The sequence below is a fragment of the Aphidius gifuensis genome, linkage group LG2, assembly GCF_014905175.1.
Source record: "Aphidius gifuensis isolate YNYX2018 linkage group LG2, ASM1490517v1, whole genome shotgun sequence".
In the NCBI taxonomy this organism is placed as follows: Eukaryota; Metazoa; Arthropoda; class Insecta; order Hymenoptera; family Braconidae; genus Aphidius; species Aphidius gifuensis.
The window spans coordinates 410,487-436,582 of record NC_057789.1 but is presented as its reverse complement, the minus strand read 5'-3'; the positions used below and the strand labels follow the sequence as shown (position 1 = coordinate 436,582).

Sequence of the window (26,096 nt, the reverse complement as noted above, 5' to 3'; positions counted from 1 at the left end):
AGTTCCAACAGTACACTCATCTATATTTTCTTTATTTTTCAAATATACATTTTTTTATTTTCAATATAGCAAAATGATACATGGCGGAAATTAAAAAATAATATTATCAAAATTTAAATTATCTTGCAGAAAATTTTAAAAATATATTGAAAAATTTATTCATTATTTTTCATGGTTTTCTTTTGAATTTAAAACACTACGAATTTTTTTTTTTTTAATTTTAAATTAACAGAAGCTTTTTAAAGGACACAAAAAAAAAAAAAAAAGCTCTTTTCCTCTTTTTTTACTTATAGCCTAGAGGTCAGCACGTAACAATTTATAAATTTTTTGTTATTCAATTTTAGCGTTTTTTTTTTTTTATAAATTATTAAATTTAATTATTAATAATTTTTTTTAATTTTGTTTAAATAATTATCAATAATAGAATAATAGTATTATTTTTAGAATGTTTTAATGAATTTTATTCTTTCATATAATTGTTAAATTGTTAGAAAATTATTCATTTAATTGATCAAGTTTTTCTATTTTTTTTGTTAAATATTTTTATTTTGTATGATAAATTTTCAATTTTGACAGAAATAGCACAAATGAGAATCCTCGTGAGTGTTGCTAGTTATATATATATTTTATTATTATTTATTGGTCAATTGAAGCTTAAAGAGAGGATTAATGTTAATAATATTATGGTAACAGCGCGTCGAGGTTTCATTTTTATATATCTAATTAATTCACTTGTTCAACATATTTATGTTATAAAATTAATTCAACATTCGACCATTAATTAATTACATCAAAAAACAATATAAACTTTTCTATTAATTAATTAGAAAATTTATAATGTAGAAATAATTTTAGTATACTTGTGTTTCTTCATACGAAAAAAAAGAAAAAAATCAATCGCGACAAAAAAAAAAGAATTTCAAAATTGAACTTGTAATTTTCGCTATTGCCGACAGTGGCTAAGGTAAATATTCTATTAATCTAATTTTTAGTTTAAAAATAATCCATTAAATAGCGCTGGCAATCAATCATAATTTTTTTTTACATCAACTCTTTTTTTTTTGATTATTATTAAATATAATAATGATAATTGTTTTATTTTACCTTTTTATTTTTTAATGAATAAAAAACTCGACGTTCTCTGAACGTTCTCATTCTCATAAGTGTGTTTATGTATGACTGTGTGTGACGTGTGTGTGTATATATTTTCCAAGTTTTTCCTGATGCAAAAACATCGACAGATGGCTGAGATCATGTTTTTTTTTTTATATTAATCAATTAAAATTATAAAAAGATAACAATATTTATAATTCGTACCTATTTACTTGTGTTTAAATAAATAACGTTAAATAAACAATTAACATTAACAACATTTAAATAATCAGTGTGACAATTAAAAATTTAAAAAAAAAAAACACTTTTGAAAATTAACACACGAAAATCAATTAAAAACGATCAACTGTTGCAAGTGTGTGTGTGTGTGTGTGTGTGTTATTTTTTTTTTATTTTGTCGTGTTGACTAATAATCATTTAATTTTTTTTTTTTTTTTGGGGAAACACTGCATCTCTAATAATCGGGGGGGAGAGAAATAAATAAAAAAAAAAAAAAATTGCTCGCGCGCGTCGTAGAGGGAGACCTACTGTGTATGTAGAAAAAAAAAAAAAAAGAGAGAGTGTGATTGCACAAGGAAGAGAAGAAAAGGCCGAGAGAAACTAATAAAAAAAAAAAAAAAGAGAGACAAATAATAAGGAGAGAAAAAAGGAAGAAAAAAAAGGAAAAAATTATACAAAATGAAACATGGCGTTTGTTTCTCTCTCATACGTTCCAAAAAATTAAACTTACTAATTGATTAAAAATATTATTATCGTGACATTATAAATAATTACAATATTAAAATAGGGGCATGTAAATTGTGCAGTGTTATTGTTGATTAGCTCCAAAGTGTTTATTAAATAACTCCAAAAATAAAAAATAACAATATTTTTCACGATCAACGTGACCTTGGTGTTGATGAAAAAGTGAGCGTCAAGCTAAAAAAAAAAAAAATAAATAAATTTGAAAATTAAATTATCAATATTATTATAAATAAATTAATTAATTGATGTAAATTTTCAAGTGATTTAATAAACAAACATTGGAGCATTTATTGGAGCAAAAAAAAAAAAATTTTGAAATAAGTCTTTTTTAAAAATTTGATAAATAATGAAAGGTTATTTGATAATTAACAGTGCTAATTGTAATGTGTCATCATCAAACATATGAAATAATAAAAATTGAATAATGACGTCACGTAGTTATACAAAATCTTACAGTCGTAAGGTAAATAATGTTACACCAGGTAGCATACAATTTGATAAATTATTTCGTGAAAATAGTAATCGTCCATCAGCTGCTAAATCAGCAGGTACTGTTGGAAAATGGGGAATAACATCATTTACCTCAATAAGAAGCACAAATATAAATGGTAAGTTTTATTAACTATTTAATTGTCTAAAAATATTTCTAAGAGAAATAATTTTATAATAACACAAAATTTATATTATATATATTGAGGGCATAATTAGCATACCAAGAGACACACACACATTATATACCTATATAACTGAATAAATAAAAATAGTTAAACTTGTTATTGAAATAAGAGTAGTATTTAATAGATTAGATTTGAAAAATAAATATTACAAAATTAATGATAATAATAATAGCAGTTGTGTCTTTTAATAAATATCAAAAATAAAAAATAAAAAAAAAATAATAATATATATAGATAAGAAAATAATTTTTAAATAACATTGAGATAAGAAAACAAACTAATTATATACACACACACACACACACACACATTGTCAAGTATTTTTTTTTATTATTGATGACATGTAAAGTTTGATAAATACTGCTAAAGAAATGAAAGGTTAATAACAAACTGAAAAACATAATAATAAATTGTTAAAAAAAAGTAAAGTGTTAAATTTAAAATTACAGGTCGTCGTGGTGATGAAATACATCGTACATTTGGAGCTAAAAAACCAAAGCTTGATTATGGCAATCAAAATGCTCAAATAAATAAAAATAATGATCCATTTTCATTTGAATCAACTGAAATTGAAAGTAGTAAAATTGATACACCAACAGTATCATCATTACCAAAACCTAAAAAATTTTTTAAAAGTCGTAATACACCACAAGTACCAATTGTTGTGCCAGATGATACATATACAGATGCAGCAATATATCAAGTACCTGATTCACAATATGGTCGTTCAACATTATCAACAACTACAACGACAACAACAACAACTACTACCACTACTACTACTACGACAACAACAACACGTGTACCAAAAACATCAACAAAACAACAAAAACAATTAACACGTAAAATAAGTGAAAGCCATGATGGTAGTTCAAGTGATACATCAACACGTGATGATGGTAAACCACCAATTGTATTGAGAATATGTAAAGGTACAGCAAGAATAGTATCTGGTGATAATCAAGATAAAATTGATAATAATATTGACAATGAACTTGAGACATATCGTATTACAACACCAAGTCCAACAAAATCATCGCCAGATAGAAAATCATTTAGTCCAGATATTGCTAAAGTTGAATATAAATCATTACGTTCATTATCAAATCAACGACATGAACAACAACAACAACAACAACAATTGCCAATAGTTACAACAGTATCAATACCACTTGAAAATACAGATGTACCAAATAGACGTACAACACGTAGTAGAGCTAAAAATTTAAATATTGATTTTACAAATCAACAACCATTGTCATCATCAGCATTAATCACAACAAATTTATCACCTCAACAACCAACAACACCAAATCATCAAACTTCAGGTTTATCATTGACACTGAGAAAATCAACAACTGACTCAAATAATACATCAATATCACATTATGATATTGTCAAGACTGATTGTAATACAAATTATCAAAAAACAACAAATGAACAGCAAATATTAACAACCACAACAACAACAACAACAGCACTGCCAATTGAAACAACACAAGAATTACTTGAAATATTATCATGTGATAATGAACAACCAAAACCAGCACAAAATTATACAAGTGAAGATGAAGAGGATGAAGAAGAAGAAGAAGTAGAAGCTGCTAATGATGATGATGCTGTTGGTGAAGAAGAAGGAGAAGAAGAAGACGAGGAAGAAGAACAAGAAGAAGAAGAAAATCATTTTAATTATGATAATAAAATAATTGCTCAAAATCAAATTGAACAAAGTTCAATTGATTTACCACCACCACCACCAACAACAATATTACAACAACAAAAATCATACAATGATAATGATATTGATTGTGATATTGAAATGAACAAGATATCATCACCAGAATTAGAAAATAATCAATTAATAAATCAACAACAAGTATTTGATGGTGATAAAGGTGTTGCTAAAACACTTGTTGATCAAGATTGGTCATCTGAAAGTGAAGATAATGAATCATTAAAAAATGGCAATCAAGATATATCAACAAATAATTTATCATCAATGGAAGTTGATCAAGAACAAGATCAAGAACAAGAACAGCAAGACCAATTGAAACAACAACAACAACAACAGCTTCAACAACAGCAACAACAACAACAACAACTAGATAAACAACAATTAAATAAACAACAATCAACATCAACAATAAATGAAATAAATAATTCAACAATTAATAATAATAGTAATAATAATAACAATAACAATAATAATATAAATAAACCAGCAACAAAAAAAGGTAGTATATTTAAAAGTCGTTCAGCTGGTGCAACAAATGGTAGTAATAAACGTCTTGCATTGTATAAACATAAATGGTCTGATAATGATAAAGATGGAAGTGTTAATCAAGAGACAAATGTTGATAAAAATTTAGTTAAAAATTCATCATGTTTAAATGATGATGATAATACAGGAAGAACAAATGAATCATATAGTTTTGATGAAGAAGAATTAGAAACAACAAAATTGACACGTGTTGTAACATATCCAGAAACAAATAATATGGATTTTACTGATGATGCTGAAGCTGTAACAAGTATACGTTGTGGTAAAAATATAAAGGGTTATTATACAGTTGTTAAAAATGTAAAAAAAGCACATCAAATACAAGAAAGTGGTGAATTTCAAGAATTTAATGATGATGTTGATTATATATTAGATACATTGAGAGAAAATAATCCAAATGCAACACGTTGTTTATCAGCAATACGTCTTGCTAGTAAATGTATGGCACCAGCATTTAGAATGCATGTTAGAGCACATGGTACTGTTGCAAAATTTTTTAAAGCATTACATGATGCAACAAAAGATCAATCATTGGGTTTATGTACAGCAACAGTTATGTTTGTATTAAGTCAAGATAGATTAGCTATGGATCTTGATCGTGATTGTTTAGAATTAATGTTGAGTTTATTAGAATGTGATGCAAGTCATAAATATGCACTTGATGATTGTGGTTTAAGTAGTGTTGAATTATCAAAAAATAAAGAAAAAGTACGTCAATTATGTGCTGATATACAATCACAAGGACATGCTAAACATTTAAATTTAGATAATATAACTGTTGGACAATTAGCTATGGAAACATTATTAAGTTTAACATCAAGAAGAGCTGGTGAATGGTTTAAAGAAGAATTACGTGAACTTGGTGGTCTTGAACATATTGTTAAAACAATAAAAGATTGTCATACATATATTATGACAATAAATATAACAAAAATTGGATGGAATGATTTATTATTGGATAAATTACGTAAAGTTGATAGATGTTTGAGGGTTTTGGAAAATGTTACATATAGAAATGAAGAAAATCAAATATATTTATTAAAATATGGTGATGGTTTAATTGTTAAAACATTGGCTAGTTTATATAAATTATGTGGTCAAGAAATACCAATTTATCCAACAATTGATGTTAGTGATAAATCATCAACTGGTGCTGTTATTAGAGAATGTTTATTTGCAATATTAATTGTTCTTATTAATTTAACTCATCGTTTTAATAAAAAATCATTTGGTAGTCTTGATGTTGGTGGTGAAAATGGTATTATTGATTGTACATTAAATCTTTTATTACGTGTTGCTGATGGTTTACCAGAAGAAAAAAGTTTTGAAATGATTATGTTGTCATTGGCATTTTTAATTAATCTTGTTGAACAATGTAATGATAATAAAAAATTATTAATATTATCAAAATCACCACCAGCACTTGACAATATATTTGATTGTCATGGAAGTGGTGTTGATTCACTTATTGAATTATTTTATAAACATGAAGAATTGGCACGTTTAGAAGAAAAAAAAACTGATGCTATTTTAGATGGTAAAAAAGATAGTAATGAACAAAATACAGAAGCTACAACTGCCAAAACAAAAGAAGATATATTTGCTGAAACTGTTGCTAAATGTAAATTTTTATTTAACAAAATCTAATTTATTTCATTTTTTTTATTTATACATTTATTTATTTATTTATTTTAGTGCTTCAAAAAGCTGGACGTCATATGGAACATCATTTTACTGGAGCTAATATTGTTTTATTACTTGGACATTTAATAATGGACAACAAGGTATGTAATAGAAAATTATAATTAAAACGATTGTTTTTCTAAATTTTAATACCCTTGTATTTATTATCAACAGGAATATGAAATGTTAATTCGTGAAAAATTACCTGAAAATAATTTTGGCAGTATGGTTGCTGTTTTACAAAAATATTATAATTTCATGAATCTGACTGCATCGGTAAATATAAATATAATTATTAATTGATTTATTTTATATTTTTAAAAACAAATAAAATAATTAATCTTGAATTTTTTTTCAAATAGAATGAAGTTATTGCAAGCAACATTGCAACAGTAGAGAAAGTTATAAAATTTTTAAAACTTTCTGATGCTCGTGCTGAGGAAGAAAAAAATGAACTGCCATTACCAGCACTGGAAGAATCCAGTATGATGCTTGACCTGTCTTCATCTTGATCACAAAATAATTAAAAAGAAAATTTTATTTGAGACTAGGCCAAAGCTAATTATCATGCCCCAAAAATACAATTAATCAATTTATATCAACAGGGCTATTTTACAGATAATCACATAATTTTGATATAAATATTTATTCATTCACATAATAATTTATTTACTTTATCATTGTAATTTTAAATCAACGTATTCTTTTTTTTACAATCAACTTTATTTTTTTTCGTTAATAGTAATTTATTGTTACTTAAAAAAAAAAAAAAAAAAATGCCGATGAATACAAAACAAACAAAATATAAAAATCTAGATTTTGTAAGTTATATTTCTAAATAGCATGGGCCCAGAATATCGATTAACTTCGATTAATTAATTTGTAAATTAAAAAGAAAAAAAAATCATTATTTTTTTCTTTTTTTTGAATTATATATACATACACTATCTTTGCACTAATTTTATAAATCAATTTCATTTTTTTTTTTTTTTTTAATTAGTAAATTATATATATGACATTTATCCAAGTGCTTTGCGAGTTTTAATATTAAAATGACAATTGTATAATTAAAAACTTGATGAAATTGTTATACAATAATAAAAAAAAATGAAAAAAAAAAATAAATTAAAATACCACTGATTATTCGATATAGTGTTATGCAATGTAAGTTTTATTTTAATAATGAAAAGAAAGAAAATTTGTTAAAAAATAAAAAGCATACATTGTAAGGATAGTTAATGTAAATTTATAAATTAAAATTGTACTTTACGTATTAAAAAGACAAATGAATTAATATTATTATTTTGTTTTTTATTATATAGAATAATGATACATATTAATTATTTCTTTTTTTTAAATGATAAATGAGTGATTAAATATAATTCATTGAGAACGAGCAAGACGTATACAAAGTTGTTTGAATCCTTCAGCAACTCTAACATCAATATGTGCAAGTGTCTTAGTAACACATTCAAATGAATCACATTTTTTACTATAAGTTAAACCTTCAACAGGATAAACAATTGGTTCATTTTTATACAGGTGATAAATTGATTGTAACTTTATAATTGGTGCTTCATCTGGATAATTATCAGTCAACTTAAAATAAACAAGATAATGAAAACCTTCATGATCAAGCATTATTGTTATGAATGAAAAATCTTCAGAATCATATTCAATAAGACTTTTTCCTTGTACCAATAATAGTCCAGTTACAAATTCTTTTTTTTCCATGTAATTTTTAACAATTGACAACATTTTATCATTCAAACGTCTCTTCAAGTCAAGAATATAAGTACCAAGTACTTTTATTGATGTTAGCGGTTGTATACGATATGTACCATTAAATAAATCAAGTAATTTTGATGATAAAAGTAATTGTGGTACACCTTTTATCCATGATGGACCATGAAATACAACATGAAGCATTGCAACTTCATTATTAAATGACGTAAACTTGTCAATAAATTTTGTAAAGTTTAAATTTATACGAATTATAATGTGAGCTTCAATTGGATTATTGACATCAGGCAAAAGAATCAGTTCAATATCTGATGTGTCAATTTTTTCACGTAGATTTGTGAAAGATGCTTCAAGACGTTCATTTATTAATCCAAGTTTATCAATCTAAATAACATTGAGATAAATAATTAGAAATGATTATAAATAAATAGTTGATTGATATTAAAATTAATATTATTTATTACTTGATGTTGTTTGTAGTAAGTTATAAATTGTCCAAGTACTTTTATCAGTGATTCTGAATCAGTATTATCCCAATTAATAAAACCTGGTACATATTTTTCAAGTACTTGAATTTCTGGATCTTGTAAAAATGTTTTATCTGAAAATTCAAAGTCAGGACCAATTTCTGGACACAGAGAATTAAATAATGCTGTGCAAGTAAATACTTTTCCAGCGTATGGTATTGCAAATTTTAATCTATCACCACGTAATTTACCACAGCTTGATGATACTTCAACAAGTTCAATTGGTTCTTTTATTATTCCTAAAAAATAAAATATTAATTAAATAAAAAATACAATATTTAATTGAATTGAATTGTATAATGTTATAATCTTTACCATAGTATTTATTTTCAATGACTTTTTGTACAAAATGTTCAAATTTAACATCAACTTTTAAGTATTTTGATGTTAAACTTTTGTTAACAATTTTTGGACTGTAATTTATAGATTTTCTATTATTTGTTTCTGGAATATCTACAATCCAAGTGTCCATTGATGCCATTATTAAATTATTTAACAACAATTAATAACAATTAATATTATTTATTGTTATTTTATAAACAACTGTCAAACACAATCACAACCAGGCAATTGAAAAACAAAAAAAAAAAAAGAGAGCAAAACAAACAAAATAAAAATAAAAAAACACAATCAAGTTGTAGGTTAGGTTGTTGTTTTACGATTTTTTTAAACCAATCAACGTCTTTCTCATGAAACTCACTAAAGAGGGCTCTTGCTCTATTGACATATTTTTTTTTTTTTTGTTTATTTATTTATTATACCTATAAAAAAAAAAAAAACAACAAAGGATTTTCTTCCTTGTGCGACTGCGTCATGCCATAAGTGTGTATATTTCTCACACACACACTGACACACATATTGGCCTTCGACGAATGAAAACCTTTCTATGAGTCATTGTGTGAAATAATCAAAATAATAATATTTTTTTTTTATCAATTTTTAATGCAACGCGTCGTTTGTCGTGTCTATCAACAGTCTCAACTCCGAAATATATACAATTCGATTTAACTCAATTTTCTTGAACGAGCATTTTATCTTGTCAAAGATTAAAATTATCAAACAAAAATAGCAATTATCAATAAATTGATCGATCAATTTCGGAGTTTAAATATTGTGAAAGAAAAAGGAGCATCCATCTTATCAACATCTCTTTTTTGCGTCAGATAATATATATAAAAAATAAATTAAAACTTGAGAAAAAAAAAAAAAAAAACAGGTCCATACTTGTTTGCTTGTTTGTCCCAGGTCGTCATTTTATATTGGGTCATTGTCCCTTGGAGTAAATTAGCTTTAATTGAATTTAATAGTCAATTGTTTGAAAAAACAAATTCAAAATGAGTGTTGAAACTAAAAATAATGGTGATTTGTTTGATAATAATGTTGTTGATTGTAAAAATAATGGTCAACATTGTGATGAAATAATCAATAAAGATGATGGAAGTGTTGGTGGTGTAGATGTCAATGATGCATTTACATATGGAAGGTAAATAAATATTAATAATTAAAAAGAATACTAACCAAATAATTAAATAAATAAATATAAAAAAAAACCATGTTTCTTGATGTAATTTATTTGACAGAAACGTATTTTCTTTGTTTAATAGAAATACAGCAAGTGCATATTCACCAAATCATCAATCAGCACCAACTGAAAAATATGCAAGCCATTATAAAATGAATCATCAAAAACGTGGTCTTGCTATGATATTTAATCATGAATTTTTTACTGTAAGCCATTTAAAGCCAAGATCAGGAACAAATGTTGATTGTGAACAACTTGTTAATACATTAAAAGATATTGGTTTTGATGTTAATGATTTTCATAATTCAACACACAAAGATATTGTTAAAAATTTAGAAAGAGGTAAGTAACATCATCATCATCATCAACAGCATCAACAACTTATTAAAATACTAATTATAATGAAAAAAATTAAAATTTCTAGTTGCTGAAATGGATCATTCAAATCATGATTGTCTTGTTGTTGCTGTTCTAAGTCATGGTGAACTTGGTCTTTTTGATGCTCATGATACACCATATAAAGCCGATTCAATATGGTCATTTTTTACATCAGATAAATGTCCAACACTTGCTGGTAAACCAAAATTATTTTTCATTCAAGCTTGTCAAGGTGATAGACTTGATGGTGGTACTGTATTAAAAGATTGTACTGAAACAGATGGACAACCAAGTGCACCAACATTTAGAATACCATCACATGCTGATTTTTTAATAGCATACTCAACAATACCTGGTTTTTATTCATGGCGTAATACAACACGTGGATCATGGTTTATGCAAGCACTTTGTATTGAATTACGTGATAATGGATTTCGTTATGATTTATTAACATTATTAACATTTGTTTCACAACGTGTTGCTGTTGATTTTGAATCAAATACACCTGATAACATTACAATGCATCAACAAAAACAAATTCCATGTATCACATCAATGTTAACACGTCTTGTTAAATTTACACCTAAAAATTGTGTTGCCAATTCAGCTCGTAGTCCATCAACTTAAATTCATTTATTTATTTCGAAATAATTTTGCATTTATTTTACTCATTTTTTCTTGCATTTATAAACAATCGTCATTTTTTTTTTATAAGACCAATTATGATTTTATTTGATGTCAAAATAAGATTAGTAATTTGTTTTTTTTTTTTGGCGTAATTGTAATTCGTAAATTGAATTTATTTATAAGATATATATATTTCGTGTTAGAATATAGAAAGTAAAAAAAATTGATAAAAATTGGTGTGATAATGATAAAAAAAAATTGATAAATTTATCAATTGCGATAATTAAGATTGCAATAATGTTAATCAACAATCTTTCTGCCTCCGATTGTTCGATTTTATATTTTTTTTATAATTTTTTTACCGATGAAATAAATAGTGTTTATTTCAAATTAACAAAAAAAAAAACATTTGATAGCTTAGCTTTATTAATAATTAAAATTTTGTAACCAGGATAATCAGTTAGTTTGTATCAGTGACCATGACGAGATTTGCATTTAATTAACACAATTATTGCTCAAGAACAAACGGTGGTAGTTATAAGCCTTAAAATATCTTTCACATTTAAAATTTGAAAAATATAAAATTGTGATAATCTTGTAGGATTGTGGCTTGCACTTGTTTTCTTTTTTTTTTTTTTAATTAAAAAAATTAAGTGTGATATACATACGTACATGATTAAATTTAACAAAAGATAAAAAAAAAAATATATCAAAATGCAAATGTTCTACTTGCAAACTTAATATTAATTTTCATAAAATTTGTATCAATTTTTATAACGTAAATTTGTATTCACATTTTTAGAAATAAAAATTAATCAAAAAAAAAAAAATTTATTATGTTTTTTAATTAATTTAAAAAGTTGTTAGAAAATTTTTCTAAAATAATTTTATAAATAATCTGTGATAAATTTAAATTTAATTTATTTATTTATTGTTAAATTAATTAATTAATTTGTTTATTGATCATTTACTTGTTAATATTTTTAACAATTTTTTTTTTTCGTAAATATCTAATCTGTCAACTTTTAAAAAGTATTTTTTAATTTTTTTTTTATTGATTTTTCAAGTACCAATTATTCATGAGTCATTTACCTTTATATAAAAAAAAATAATAATAAAAACAATGACAGTATCAGTGCACGTGCGCAACAAAAAATAATTACAACTTTTTTTTTTTTTTATACACAACATGGCGACAGCCTATACGTCATCAAAATAACAACACAAACAAACAAATTTATTTATTTATATTTATAATAATTATGTAGAATTATATCAACAACAATAATAATAATTTAATATGGGAAATTGTTTAAGAATAATTATCGACAAGTTTAGAACAAAATCAGATCCAAAAAAGTGAGTAATAAATATTTTTTAAATTATATTTTAAAAAATTATAAATCTTTATTTATAATTTTTTTGTTTTCAGGGATATTGTTTTGTTGATGACTGGCTTGGATAATTCAGGAAAAACTGTAGTCTTGAAGCATTTAGATAATGGTAATGAATTATTTAGAAAGAAAAAAAATATGTAAATGTTTATATTTATAATTAATTAGATAATTATTATTAAAGATCCAAATTTGGATGTGGTGCCAACAATGGGCTTCAGATATGTGCCTTTGAATCATAAGTTATATTCAATCAAAGTTTATGACGTTGGTGGAGGACCTACAATAAGAGCAATTTGGAAAAATTATTACAACGATGTAAGTATATTAATTGGTACATTTTAATTGTTAACTAAATAATTTTTAATAATTGTAATAATAATAAATGTATCCTGGACAACAAACGACATTTTACAGATTCATGGTGTTATTTATGTTGTGGATGCTAGTGATATGTCACGTCTAGATGAAAATAAAAATATATTTGGTGAATTAATTTCAAATGAAAATATCGCTGGAAAACCAATATTATTGTGAGATCATTAAATCATTTTAAATTTATCATAAATCAGCACAATTGACACGTGTTTTTGCTATTTATTATTTGTGTTACACAATTTTTCTTGCAGCTAATCACCAATTTTTGATTTATCATTTATACAGTTCATATTGTTTAATTTTAATAAATATGTATTTTTTTGTCTTCTAGATTGGCAAATAAACAAGACATACCTGGTGCAATTGACGAGCTAGATGTCGTTGAAAGTCTTGATGTTGAAAAAGTTGCAAATGCCATGCGTTGTCCAACAAGAGTTGAAATTTGTTCTTGTATTTTTACCCAAGACAAAGCAAAATCCAGTACTTCCGGAATAAAAAATGGATACAAGTAAATAATAAATAATATTCAATTTAATTATCATTATAAATTAAATGAGCTAAATTAAATGTTTAAAAACTTAGTTGGCTTTTAGAAACAATAGCTAAAAATTATGAAGATTTAAATGAACGTGTTCAAGCTGCTCAGCCAGTTCCTGTTGTTAATAATAAAACAAGAAGAAAATCATCAACAACATCATTGTCATCAAGAGCATCAGTACATTCAAATCCATTTAAACCAATTCACCAAGCTATTGCAGTTGCTGAAGCAAAAGCACATTCCAATGGAAATGGCAAGTAATTTAATATTAAAATCAACACAACTTTTTTAATTTTTAATTTCTAATTCAACAGGTATAGATCATAAGAAGTTACCGTTTATGAAAAAATTAATAAAAAATAATAAAACAGCACCAATGCAAATGGGTGCAAATGGTCCAATTATTAATAACAATGACCAAGATGATGACAATCATATTGTTAATATTATAGAAACATTTCAAGTGCCTGAAAATAGTCAACGAATTTCTTTGATGACACTGGATCCGTTAAATTTAATAAATGATTTTGAAAAACGTGAAGTACCAGCTAGACCATTTACAGCTCCTCCATTGTCGTATAAAAAAGAAATTAATAATTTATCTGTTGCTGTTATACCCGGACAAGTGCCTCAATGACGAATGAATAAAAAAAAAAATCAATATGATTGTTCAGTTTTTATATACCTGCAAGTACATGATTACTTTTTTTTTTTTTATCAATTAAAAATACATGTGTATCGATAATTTAATATCGATTAAGTTTATTTATATTTTTTAAATATAAATTTTATATTATTAATAATTTATTATAAATAAAAATACAAGTTTTTTTATTATATGAAATTAAATTTTTTTTTTTTTCATTTATTTATTATTAAAGTAAATAATGTTTGGCCTATGATGAAATTTTTTTTGGGAGTAGATTAAATGTGCCTCTAATTGCCTGAGAAATTTTAGAAATTTCTATTTATGCGTTTTCGAAAAAAAAAAATAAAATACTTTGACGATTTTTAAAAATTCAAATTTATACGTCAATTGTCCCGCCATAAAATACAAAATGGTGAAGTCGGCAAACAAGTTTTTGATTGTTAAAAAAAAAAAAATCGCCATGCTTTTTGTTTTTATATTTCTCCGGGACTTCCACACGTGGTCGTGAAATTGTGAATTGGTCTTGACTAAAAATATATATTAATTAACAATAAAAGATACTATAAATTAAAAATATAATAATTAATTTTAAAAAGGTAAGATAACAATTAATTATTCATGTAAATATAATCATTTAAATCCTAAGATTTGGCATTAATATTTGTTTGTTTCTTTTGAAAAACAATTAGGTTATATGTAAATTAAAACAAGTGTTAAAAAATTAATAGATATAATTGTAATAATTACAGACAAAATGAAAACTAAAAATACAAAAAGATCAACAACAAATAAAAAAATGGATAAGGATTTGAGCAATATGACTCCTGATGAATTTTTGGATCAAAGTTTTGAAAGTAGTGATGATGAAGAGAATGATCCAAAGTCTGGAAATGAATCAGATGACAGTGGTGATAACTTACCAAGTGCAAAAAGGCACAAGCAAGATATAAAAAATTTGGCTAAAAATCATCCAGATTTATATCAAATAATTAGAAAAGAAGAAGAAGATCTTCTTGATTTTGACATTTCAGGTGATGAGAATATGTCTGATGACGATGATGAAGTTTCAAATATTCATATTCCCAACACAAATCTTGAGGTAAATAATCTTTTATTTAATAATATACTCAACTTGATCAACAATTAACTCTAAAAACTAATGTATTTGTTTTTATTTATTTTTGATAGATTGCTAGTGACGAGAGTGATTTTGAGCCAGAAGATAATGATGATGATGAAGATCACGCTCCTAAAACTGGACGAACAAAAGTAACTTTAAAGTTATTAAAACAATGGAAAGAACAACTTGCCACAGACAAAACATCAGAAACTATGAAAAATGTTGTTGAAGCATTCAATGCTGCTATGGTGACAATATCAGATCCAGATAATAGTAAACATTGTTTCTTCAAAGTTGAAGGAAGCTTAGTATTCAATGGAGTTGTAGAGTTGTGTATTTTCCATTTACCAGCAGCATTTAAAAATTTTTTAAACATTCATGATGGAAGATTTGAGGCACACAAGTCAAAAAAATTTGCCAAAATAAAAGGTGTCATTAAATCTTATCTTGCTGATTTGATAAAAATTCTACATAGTGTATCATCGCCTGATATTTTGATAGTGTTACTCAAGCATCTTCATCAGATGGTACCATATGTTCAATCATTCTCTTCACTCAACAAGCCACTGTTAAGAATTCTCCTTAAATTCTGGTCAAGTGGTGAAGAAAATGTTCGTGTTGTATCATTTTTAAGCATCATTAAATTGGCAACAAGTCGCCAAGAATCAATTCTTGAAACTTTATTCAAGACAATGTACATTAAATACGTTGAAAATTCAAAATTCGTATCACCAACTACACTGCCAGGCATAAATTTCATGAGACATTCACTAGCTGAAATTTATCATCTTGATAATAATCTTGCATACAATCATGCATTTTTATATATTCGTCAGCTGGCAATTCATTTGAGAAATGCAATGACATTGAAGAAAAAAGAAAATTTTCTATCTGTTTACAATTGGCAATTTATAAATTCAGTACGTTTTTGGTCAGAATTGGTAATGCAATCAAAAAAAGACTCAATGTTACACACGTTGCTTTATCCACTTGTTCAAATAATCACAGCAACAATACAATTAGTTCCAACAGCACAATATTATCCTCTTCGTTTACATTGTATTCAAATGTTGATTAATATATCAAAAGAAACTGAGACATTTATTCCAGTTTTACCATATTTGCTGGAAATATTAGAAAATTATGATTTCAACAAAAAACGCACTAAAAAAAACACTGCAACCTCGACGGAAACTGTGTCATTTATTTGTCTATTGAAAATGTCAAAAACACAATTGCAACAAAAAGGTTTCAAGGATGAAGTTATTGATAAAATATATCAATTAATTCTGGAAAGTGCATCAAAAGATAGTAGCTTCATTTATTTTCCAGATATATATATTCCTTGTGTTATGGAATTGAAGGCATTTTTAAAAAAATGTAAAGTTGCAAATTTTTGTAGAAAAATAAAACAACTTCTTGAAAAAATTCAAGAAAATCGTCAATTTATTGAAACTGAAAGAAATAAAATAATCATTGATTTAAGTGACATGAAAGCAATATCTCAATGGGAAAAAAGCATTCAAAATCAAGGAACACCAATAACAACTTTCTATGATTCATGGTTTAAAATTCACCAGCTTCACAAATTAAAATTGTTAACTCAAAATGATGCTGAGGGTGATTACAAATGTCTTGGCAAAAAAAGACCAAGAAATAAAAATAACGTTGATCATGATAGTGATCTTGATATGCCAGTTGAAGAAATGGATAAATTATTGAAAAAACAAGAACAAAGAAAAAATAAAAAATCAAAGAAACAAAAGATTCAACGTGATGCTGATGAAGAAGAATTACCAAGAGAAAATAATGATCTTGTTAAAAATGCAAGCATCAAAGATTGGGATTAAATTTATTATTCAAAATACTTCATGTACTGATCAAGATCAAATGTATTGTTGCATATAAAAAAATAAAATCAATTGTTTTACAATAATTATCATCATAATTTTATTTTTTCAGCAACACTTTATAAAAATATATCAAATTGTTTTTATTTAACAATAAATTATTGGCGTTTAAGAACATGATTTAATGTTGAAAGAAGTGGATATTTATTTCCCCATTTACCAAGAAAATCATCAGTCTCCAAGCTCCAAATCATTGCACCTCCAAGTTGACGTTCAATAATAAATTCAGCTTTTTTTTCCATCGATCTGTGACAATTAAAATTAAAAATTAAAAACAATAAATTAATTAGTGTTTTTAAAGTTTGTCGAAAAAAAAAATATCTAAAAATAATTACTGGATATTGTCGAAGCTGACCCACTGATTTTTATTGACAGCATAAGGAACACATCGTTCTTCGTCATATGTAATTTTCCATGATTTATCATTTTGACATTTTTCTAAAATTTCATTGTAACCCAACATACCAGCTTCTCTGGTATATGGTCCAGCTGCACCAGGTCCACAAGCTGGTGATCCAACTTTATTATCATTTTCATTTGACAAAGTAAATGTTCTTCCATAAAATGCAACACCAAGATTTAATTTATCTTTTGGTGCACCAGACTTGAGCCAATAATCAACACAAGCTTCCTATTTATAAATTTAAAAATTTAGTTTATTTATTTATTTACAAGATAATTTGTTGAACCACTTACAACATTAAGTTTACGATCATTTCCAAATTCATCATTTCCAGGTTTTAGTGCTGCATTCATGCCAGTTTTTGAATCCCAGGAACCTTTTAAATCATATGTCATGATGTTGATAAAATCCAGATATTTACACATCTCTTGAATATCATAAGATTGTGAAGCTGATGATTCAGCAGCAGCAACAGCAGCACTCAAAATAAGACCAGCTTTATCAAACTCAATTCTCATTACTTTTAACAGCTCAATATAATTTTTAACATCACATTTATTGCCACCACGTTGTCCAGGATATTCCCAATCAATATCTAATCCATTAAAATTATATTTTTCAACAAATGCAACAGCATTTTTAGCAAATTGTTTACGTGAATCATCAGTATTTGCCATTTGTGAATATTTTTCAGATCCTTGATTCCAGCCACCAATGGCAATAAGTGTCTTGGTGCCTGGACTTGATTTACGAAGTTGATTGAATTTATTAAAGCCATCTTTACCTCCACCATCTGATAGGTCTGCCCAGGGATCAAGAACTTTGATGTCATTGCCATCACCAAGACCAACAAATGTATAAATCAAATGGGTACACATAGTTGGATCTATCATGTTGATTTGAAAGTTACCATCATCTGGACGATACACTGACCAACTACCAAAATAACCAACTATTCTTTCTACAATAAAATATAATAATTCAATTATTTTTACTCAATTAGGATGATGTTTATTTTTAATATGTATTTAAAAATATACAAACTTGACATATTGATGAAGCAAATAGTTTGGATAACAATATTATTTACTGATTCAAAGAAAGGCAGTGATAAAAAAATATTAAAATGAATTTGCTGATGAGATTATTATTATATTTTTTTTTTTGATAGAAAAAAAGAAAGTTTTTTTTAGCAAAGTGGGGAATCAATATGATGCTATTGATGAGTCATTTGTTATTGTCAAAAGATAAATTAAAATATGATATTCAAGTGGAACAGATTTTGATAAAGCAGTTGGACATGATTCGTTAGAAAATATCATGATGATGATGATGATGAATAATTTTATCAACTTTATATCAGTTTATATAAGAAAATATTATTTGAAATTTCAAAACTAAAACGCAAAGCGATATCGTAAATAGAAACTCAATATTAAACGCATATTTTTTTTGCAAAGCAGTGTCAATGTGTCATACTGTCATAATTGATTAACTCCAATTAACACACACGTGTTTTAAATATAAATTTGTCAAATAATTGACAAAAGAAATATTTTGTAAGTCAGATATTTATTTTGTTAATTGGTCATTACCATATCAAAACTTTACACTAATAATTATTTATTTTACAGATCTAAATATTTAATAAACAAATATTTTAAAAATATCCAGGATGGAATTTACCGAGGAAAAAATTGGATTTATTGGTGGTGGAAATATGGCTCGAGCAATTGGAGAAACTCTCATGCAAAAAGGTTAATAATTTTTTAATTTGTTCAGTAAATAAATAATAAGTAATTTAAAAATGACAAACATATTTAATTTTTTAGGAATTTTCAAGCCAAAAAATGTGTGGGTTTCAGCAAAAACTGAAAAAACACTTGCTTACTGGAAGAATCTTGGTGCAAATACAACATTTAATAATGGGGAAATTTTTGATAATTGTGATATCGTATTTTTGGCAGTGAAACCACAGTATTTGGAAGAAGCAATAATGACAACAGTAACTCAATTTTTTTTCACTGGAACTGTTATTTCAGTTATTGTTGGTGTTACCATTGAAAAATTAGAAAAGGTTAGTTGTTTGAATTATAATGTATTCTACCGATGAATTAATTTTATTTATAATTATAGTTGCTGATGAATACACTCAGATTAGGTTCATTCCCGAATTTCAGTGTTTTCAGAACAATGCCCAACACACCATTATTTGTTGGAGAAGGAATAACAGGTATATAATTTTGATATAATTTTTATAACAAGAATTTATAAATAATTTTGATTTATTTTTAGTTTATTCTGCTTCAAAAGACAATTCATGTAAGGAAACTAAAGATATTGTCGAACAAATATTTTCAAAAATTGGAATGATTGAAGAAGTTGATGAAAGTTTAATTGACAGCATTGGTGCATTATCTGGTTCTGGACCTGCTTACGTAATATAATATATAAAATAAAAAATATATTTTAATTTGATTATTTTAAATAATAAAAATACCAATAATATTTTAGGCATATCAAATGATTGAGGCTCTTGCTGATGGTGGTGTTAAAAAAGGTATACCACGTGCTTTGGCAATGAAATTAGCAGCTCAAGTATTTGTTGGTGCTGGTAAAATGGTACTTGAAACTGGTAAACATCCTGGACAACTTAAAGATGAAGTATGTTCACCTGGTGGATCAACAATTGCTGGTATTCATGCAATGGAACTTGGTGGTGTTCGTGCATCATTGATAAATGCTGTTGAAGCTGCAGCAAATAGATCCAAAGAATTAGGATCATAAATTTACAAGCAAATGTATCAAGTATTAATTTTTATATTTTTAAATTAATAAATATTCATGTTAAATTATTGATTAAAAAAAAACAATACATTTTTCGATACTAAATAAATTTATTACACATTATTATTTCGACATAATTATTTAAATAACTCAAGCAATTTTTAATTAAATTAATTAATTTATAAATTATTATTTACACATGTTGTTTATGTTGTTATTATAAATTATTTTTTAGTATATTCAACACAACGAGATGGATCAGTTGTATAATAATCCTGGCATTTAGTCATGAGTCTTTTTAAAGCTTGAATATATTTTCTCTGTGTCTCATCATTCATAACATGAGCAACATTTTTAGAAAAAATTTTTTCTCTTCCAGTACGTGCATGAATACCAACCATAGTAACACCAATGGGCCAAGGAGAATTTCCAATAGCCATTTGTAAATATGCATCACTTGCCTATAATTAAAATAAATATGATCCAATTAAATATTTATTAAATATTGTATATTGTATATTTAATTTACAAATAAACTTACCAAGATGTAATTTCTTTCCAGCAAATGTTTGACAATTTCAGTCAAACTGTCTGTAATATCTTCTGGCAATGATTTATTTTTTAACTTTCTCAATAAAGGCTTTAAATATTCTCTTGTTTGTGCATATGTTGCACTGTCCATTTTACCTTTTGTACTCATTTTTTCAGCAGTACCACGACTGTTTAATTGATTACCCCATACTTGTACAAGAAATTGTAGAAATCTTGTTATTACAGTCATGTCAAATTCACGATTTCCACGATTTAATTTCTCAGACATTTGTTGAATATCATCATAGGTTACTTCTTCATCTGGAACTGGTACATCACCTTTTTTAGCAACATCATTTGGCTTTGATAATGACAGCAATTCATCCAAATATGCTTGGTCAACTTGATCCATGGCTTCTTGAAAATCATTTCTAAATCCCTGATTGAAATAAAAATCAAATTAATCATTGTTTTTCAATAGTTGTTTTCATCAACTTACTTTGTTAGCTTCTGGCTCAAGAATTTCACATTTACGCAATCTTTGAAATGCAACTAGTTCTGATTCTCCAAATAATAATATTGGCTCACAACGTTCACGTAGACGTCTTATAACTTCTGGTCTTGACAATTGATGATCTTTTTTATTTGACACTGAATCTTGTGATTCAGGTTTTTCTTTTTCATTTGTTGTATTTTTATTTACATCACTTTGTAAAGTTGCTGTCTCTTTTGCTAATAATTCACTTCTCTTAAAATATTTTTTTTTACCATCCTGTTGAATATAATTAAAATTAATGATCAAAACAAAAATTGTGTTTATGATTTTTTTTTATTAAATTATTGTTTTTCAGATTTATATTTACCATCATTTCTTCAAGCTGTTTTCTTTTTTTCATCATTTCTGCTTTTAAAATATCCATTGTTTATTAATTATTGTTGAAATGTCAAAAGAAAAAAAATATAAATACGTATTACGTTTTATCAACAATAAACAATAAACCCTGAATATAATTTGAGGTTATAAAATATAAATGTATATTGAGTCGATATAGAAGGTAATTTCAAGAAGCGCCATTTTATATTTTTAAATTTAAAAAGTTTCGAAGAATTTAGAATTGTTCTCTCTCTTAACTGAATAAATTTCCTGTTATGATTTTCAACATTTTCTTCAAATCAAATTTACATATAATATTTTTTTAATCCGTATACAATAATAAACAAAAGTTAAATAATTTTCATCAACCTTTATTGTTTGACAATCTTATAACATAAAAAATCATCATGTTATAATGATTAATCAGATATATTCATAAATTTTTGGAGTTATATACTCAACGTTATTTTTAAAGATATAATAAATTAATAATAAAAAAATTCAACTGTTGCTGAATCCTATTTAATTAAATTTATTTATTAATTTTTTTCTTCTTTGATGGACTCTCGTCGTTCCATGTAGAATCAACATTTCTTTTATTATCATTTGAATTTTTTTTTTCGTGTTTATTCTTCCAAAATTGATAAAAGACATTTTCATTCAATGATAATGCTTGTATAATTTCTGCAATATTAAAATAACTCATCATCAATTAATGTTATTTTTAAAAATGAAAAAAAATTAAATTTATTGTCATATTTCCTTACTGAATATGTTTGTTGTATGAACAACGACTTCCAAAAACTGATGGTAAAAAATATCAAAGACATTTCTGTATTTATAAAATACCATTTCAATTAATTTATATGGTAATTTATATCCAAGTGATTCTAGAATACCTTTAAAGTCTTTATAAGACACAGAATAAGAAAATTTTGACGCATAATTATAGTATTTTTCCTGAAAAATATAAATTATTTTTAAATATGAATTATCAATTATTTGAATTTCTATTTACTTTTAATTCCTTGATGAACTGGATTATAATTTTAAATTGATCTATATCAATTCTTAAATCATGAATTTCTGTTTCTCCAAAATGATTGGACTTTGGAATATTATCATGTACCATTTCAATTAAATCTTGAGACAATTTTGCGTTGAATTCCTCACAATACGATCCTGCCGATAAAATAATATAATTATTTCTGATTGTTATGTTAAATAAAAATATAATATTTCATAAAATAGTTTTTTCAATGACCAATTTTAGTTTTGAGAGTAAATACAATTAACATATAGTTGTTAAAATGTATCAATTTTTTTCTGTTTACAAAGCCAAAACACATGCTTTGTAAAATCTTTTTGCTCATAGAATATCCATCACTTTTCAATGCAGGAGATAAGTCATAACAATAAATATGTGCAGGAAAACTTCGATCTTCATATGTTTCAAAAATTTCCTGTAATGGATAAATAGATATGTATATTACAAAAAAAAATAATATTCAATTAATAAACATAAAATATTTTAGTCGTACTTGGTAAGCTAATGTTATTTTTGTCATTCTCGAAATTGAAAATCGATTATTTCGTACAAATTTTTTTGTTTCAGATAACAATTCCATTTCGGGAATGATTGAATCATCGATTCGATAAACAGCACGACCTGGTGTAAAATGAAATAACAATAATATTAAATTCAACATAATAAAATAATAAATAAAAAAATTTAACATACAATTCTGATTTAATGAAAATGTATTATTTCTTGAAATTGCATGCAAGCCTTTGAAATCAATTGTTTGACTATTTTCAAATTTAAAGCTTGAAAATAGTTCATAATCACTGGCCTCAATCTGAGCAGATTTTAAATTATTAAACTGTAAATAAAAATCAAATGTATTTAAATTACAATTACTCCAATATTTGTATGATATATTTCTACCTTATCATTCATGTTGGGCATAGAAATATCCGAGTCATACTCTCTGAAAAAAAAGTTATTAAAAATCATTATCTTCTTATTTGTTTTTATTTCCTAAAAGTGGATTTTAATGCAGTATTGTTTTATCATTGGTATGTATAAAAAAAATAAACTTACTCTAAAATAGTTTTATGTTGAGACAGTACTTGCAAAAAAAAAGTTGCTCCTATGAATGTTTCTCCAACACAAGGTATTATGTAGTAGGTACTGCTTGGATCTAGATCAACACGAAAGCCAAAGGGAGAATTAATTATTACTGAATCAGCATGTGGATAATTCTTTCGCTTCAATGGTCTGGATACTTCTTGATTGTCACGAGCCTGGAAATAAAATTTGTATTATTATTGTTGTTATTGAGTCAATACTAAATGTATTGTAATGATTTGACTTACAATTATGATTCGAAAAGCTATGTAAGTTTTGCTGACTGGTACTAAATCATCTCTACGTTTTAATGACAGACCAATGAGAACACTACACTTATCTTTTCCTATGTCTTTCTCTGTTGTTATCAAACGATATTGTGGATTAATTTTTAATTCCTTTCCATGTATTTCTTCTTTAATATTTATTCCACCTATCCATTTTCCTTCAATTGTTGATAGGACTAATTTTGTTATGCCATCTTCAGCATAAATAGCACCTATTATTCGATTAGGTGTTAAATTACAAATATCAAAACTTTGAAAGTATTTAACAAAATCTTCATATAGAATCCAAATATCTCCATCAACTTCGATCTTTAGTTTAGTTTCTATAGAGCTCTCTGGTAAAACCTTGACGATGTTACCAAGATGTGTATTGTTAATATTTGAACCGCTTGGATCACGAAGACGTATTACTTTGAATTCATGATCAGAATATTTTTCTGTTATAATTTTTACGTCTGTAATAGCATAAGCATGACCTGAATCAAGACCAAATTCTTCTATTTCGTTTTCCATTTCTTCATCTGCAAGAGTCTCACAACTTATCATTTTAGTTTTTACTAATGAACCTTGTAAAATATGGTATAAATTTTCTCTAGTCCTGCCTATCATGTATGTCTCAATTATACCTCCTGATAAATCTTGCATTATTACTCCAGGCAAACCTCCTTCTAGTTTTTTATATGACCGATAAAGTAATTTTGCGGCAGCTTTTTCGATTAAACATGGCTAAAATAATTTTATACCTGACTTGATATCAACATAATTTGAAGATAAATAGTTGAGATGATTTTTTAGATGATAAAAAAATTTGTACAAACCCAAAACTCGTTGGTATGACCAGAGGATGCATAGACAAGTTCGTCATAATTATATAGATAATTGTCATTTGAATCTTCATCGTCATATCGTTCAAATGCAAGGAGATCATCAACAACAACATCAACCCATTTACCAGCCTGCCAGAATCTAAACAAATTTTAATTTTTTTTTATTTATTATTATCCTCAATAGATTATTGTTATGCATTTATATTTACCTGAAATGAAATATTCCAGCATAATTTTCTTCAAATGTTTGATATTTTGGCTGGACAATGAATTCAAATAAATTTTTATGGTATTGAAGATGCAAAAGTCCAACAATAAACCAGCAATTTCCTAGATTTCCTTGTTGTATATGAAATCGTTTATTGTTTTCAAAATAAAAAACTGGCTTTCCTACAATGTCCTTTAGAAAAAAAATGATGATTTGTAAGTTATTTAGCTTATATTTAATTTTTTTATACCTTTGGTCTACGTAAAACTCGATCGTGAATGAGTGAAAATGATTTTTTTGGAAATTGAGGATCTTGAAATGGTGTGTCTGTTTCTATTGCAGTTTTTCGAAGATTAAAAAAGTCCTGTTGTTCCAATTCAACTATCTCACCATTTATGAACTCTGTCAACTGAAATAATTCATAAATTTATTATTATTAAATATAGTTTTTTTTTACATTCAATATTATATTTTTGTTGAAAAAAAAAATTATTATTAAAAGGGTGCTTGAGTGACCTGAACATTTTCTACTGGTTCATTTATTCGAAGACTTTCTTCAGAACTACTTCCAGATAAAGTTCTTTGGAAACTTGTTGATGCTTTACTGGTGGATGGATCATCTCCCACTGAACCGCAATAACCTTGAAAATTATATACAATTGAAATGTATATTGTGAAAATATTTTAAAATTTATAAATTATATTGGAAATATGGTATCAATAAATTACCAATAAATTGATTCAGCAAAACCACAGAAAATATA

At 25.7% G+C, this 26,096-nt stretch overlaps 8 protein-coding genes across 9 annotated transcripts; 5 read left to right on the top strand and 3 right to left on the bottom strand.

The window, feature by feature from the left end:
- Nucleotides 1-1,563: 1,563 nt before the first annotated feature.
- LOC122848055 (protein wings apart-like) lies at nucleotides 1,564-7,792 on the top strand. Its single transcript, XM_044145858.1, has 5 exons — nucleotides 1,564-2,465; nucleotides 2,984-6,436; nucleotides 6,511-6,599; nucleotides 6,673-6,774; nucleotides 6,861-7,792. The coding sequence occupies exons 1-5, from the start codon at nucleotides 2,282-2,284 to the stop codon at nucleotides 7,008-7,010; spliced, it is 3,978 nt and encodes a 1,325-aa protein (XP_044001793.1). The 5' UTR covers nucleotides 1,564-2,281; the 3' UTR covers nucleotides 7,011-7,792.
- LOC122848111 (BRISC and BRCA1-A complex member 2-like) lies at nucleotides 7,792-9,469 on the bottom strand. The gene is made up of 3 exons (XM_044145949.1): nucleotides 9,084-9,469; nucleotides 8,706-9,007; nucleotides 7,792-8,625 (listed from the first exon to the last, which is right to left on the bottom strand). Exons 1-3 carry the CDS (start codon nucleotides 9,247-9,249, stop codon nucleotides 7,882-7,884), a joined length of 1,212 nt encoding a protein of 403 aa, XP_044001884.1. The 5' UTR covers nucleotides 9,250-9,469; the 3' UTR covers nucleotides 7,792-7,881.
- A 169-nt stretch (nucleotides 9,470-9,638) lies between these two features.
- On the top strand, nucleotides 9,639-11,958 carry LOC122848118 (caspase-1). Its single transcript, XM_044145962.1, has 3 exons — nucleotides 9,639-10,251; nucleotides 10,373-10,632; nucleotides 10,715-11,958. The coding sequence occupies exons 1-3, from the start codon at nucleotides 10,103-10,105 to the stop codon at nucleotides 11,293-11,295; spliced, it is 990 nt and encodes a 329-aa protein (XP_044001897.1). The 5' UTR covers nucleotides 9,639-10,102; the 3' UTR covers nucleotides 11,296-11,958.
- Nucleotides 11,959-12,472: 514 nt separating this feature from the next.
- On the top strand, nucleotides 12,473-14,595 carry LOC122848116 (ADP-ribosylation factor-like protein 13B). The gene is made up of 7 exons (XM_044145960.1): nucleotides 12,473-12,654; nucleotides 12,728-12,798; nucleotides 12,874-13,007; nucleotides 13,107-13,222; nucleotides 13,399-13,575; nucleotides 13,650-13,858; nucleotides 13,920-14,595. The coding sequence occupies exons 1-7, from the start codon at nucleotides 12,596-12,598 to the stop codon at nucleotides 14,240-14,242; spliced, it is 1,089 nt and encodes a 362-aa protein (XP_044001895.1). The 5' UTR covers nucleotides 12,473-12,595; the 3' UTR covers nucleotides 14,243-14,595.
- Nucleotides 14,596-14,743: 148 nt separating this feature from the next.
- Nucleotides 14,744-17,310, top strand: LOC122848072 (nucleolar complex protein 2 homolog). The gene is made up of 3 exons (XM_044145888.1): nucleotides 14,744-14,850; nucleotides 15,004-15,353; nucleotides 15,443-17,310. The coding sequence occupies exons 2-3, from the start codon at nucleotides 15,009-15,011 to the stop codon at nucleotides 17,222-17,224; spliced, it is 2,127 nt and encodes a 708-aa protein (XP_044001823.1). The 5' UTR covers nucleotides 14,744-14,850; nucleotides 15,004-15,008; the 3' UTR covers nucleotides 17,225-17,310.
- Nucleotides 17,311-17,323: 13 nt separating this feature from the next.
- LOC122848114 (acidic mammalian chitinase-like) lies at nucleotides 17,324-19,007 on the bottom strand. Its single transcript, XM_044145954.1, has 4 exons — nucleotides 18,732-19,007; nucleotides 17,981-18,648; nucleotides 17,620-17,915; nucleotides 17,324-17,530 (listed from the first exon to the last, which is right to left on the bottom strand). The coding sequence occupies exons 1-4, from the start codon at nucleotides 18,736-18,738 to the stop codon at nucleotides 17,383-17,385; spliced, it is 1,119 nt and encodes a 372-aa protein (XP_044001889.1). The 5' UTR covers nucleotides 18,739-19,007; the 3' UTR covers nucleotides 17,324-17,382.
- A 127-nt stretch (nucleotides 19,008-19,134) lies between these two features.
- LOC122848122 (pyrroline-5-carboxylate reductase 2) lies at nucleotides 19,135-20,526 on the top strand. Of its 2 annotated transcripts, XM_044145977.1 has the most exons (6): nucleotides 19,135-19,246; nucleotides 19,322-19,444; nucleotides 19,520-19,764; nucleotides 19,824-19,920; nucleotides 19,983-20,125; nucleotides 20,202-20,524. In XM_044145977.1, exons 2-6 carry the CDS (start codon nucleotides 19,363-19,365, stop codon nucleotides 20,472-20,474), a joined length of 840 nt encoding a protein of 279 aa, XP_044001912.1. In that variant the 5' UTR covers nucleotides 19,135-19,246; nucleotides 19,322-19,362; the 3' UTR covers nucleotides 20,475-20,524. The 2 variants fall into 2 exon arrangements, with proteins under 2 accessions (XP_044001912.1, XP_044001913.1); XM_044145978.1 differs by lacking the exon at nucleotides 19,135-19,246 and having other exon boundaries at nucleotides 19,354-19,444; nucleotides 20,202-20,526.
- A 132-nt stretch (nucleotides 20,527-20,658) lies between these two features.
- On the bottom strand, nucleotides 20,659-21,925 carry LOC122848117 (pre-mRNA-splicing factor 18). The gene is made up of 4 exons (XM_044145961.1): nucleotides 21,869-21,925; nucleotides 21,505-21,777; nucleotides 21,016-21,444; nucleotides 20,659-20,935 (listed from the first exon to the last, which is right to left on the bottom strand). Exons 1-4 carry the CDS (start codon nucleotides 21,923-21,925, stop codon nucleotides 20,699-20,701), a joined length of 996 nt encoding a protein of 331 aa, XP_044001896.1. The 3' UTR covers nucleotides 20,659-20,698.
- Nucleotides 21,926-26,096: the final 4,171 nt, after the last annotated feature.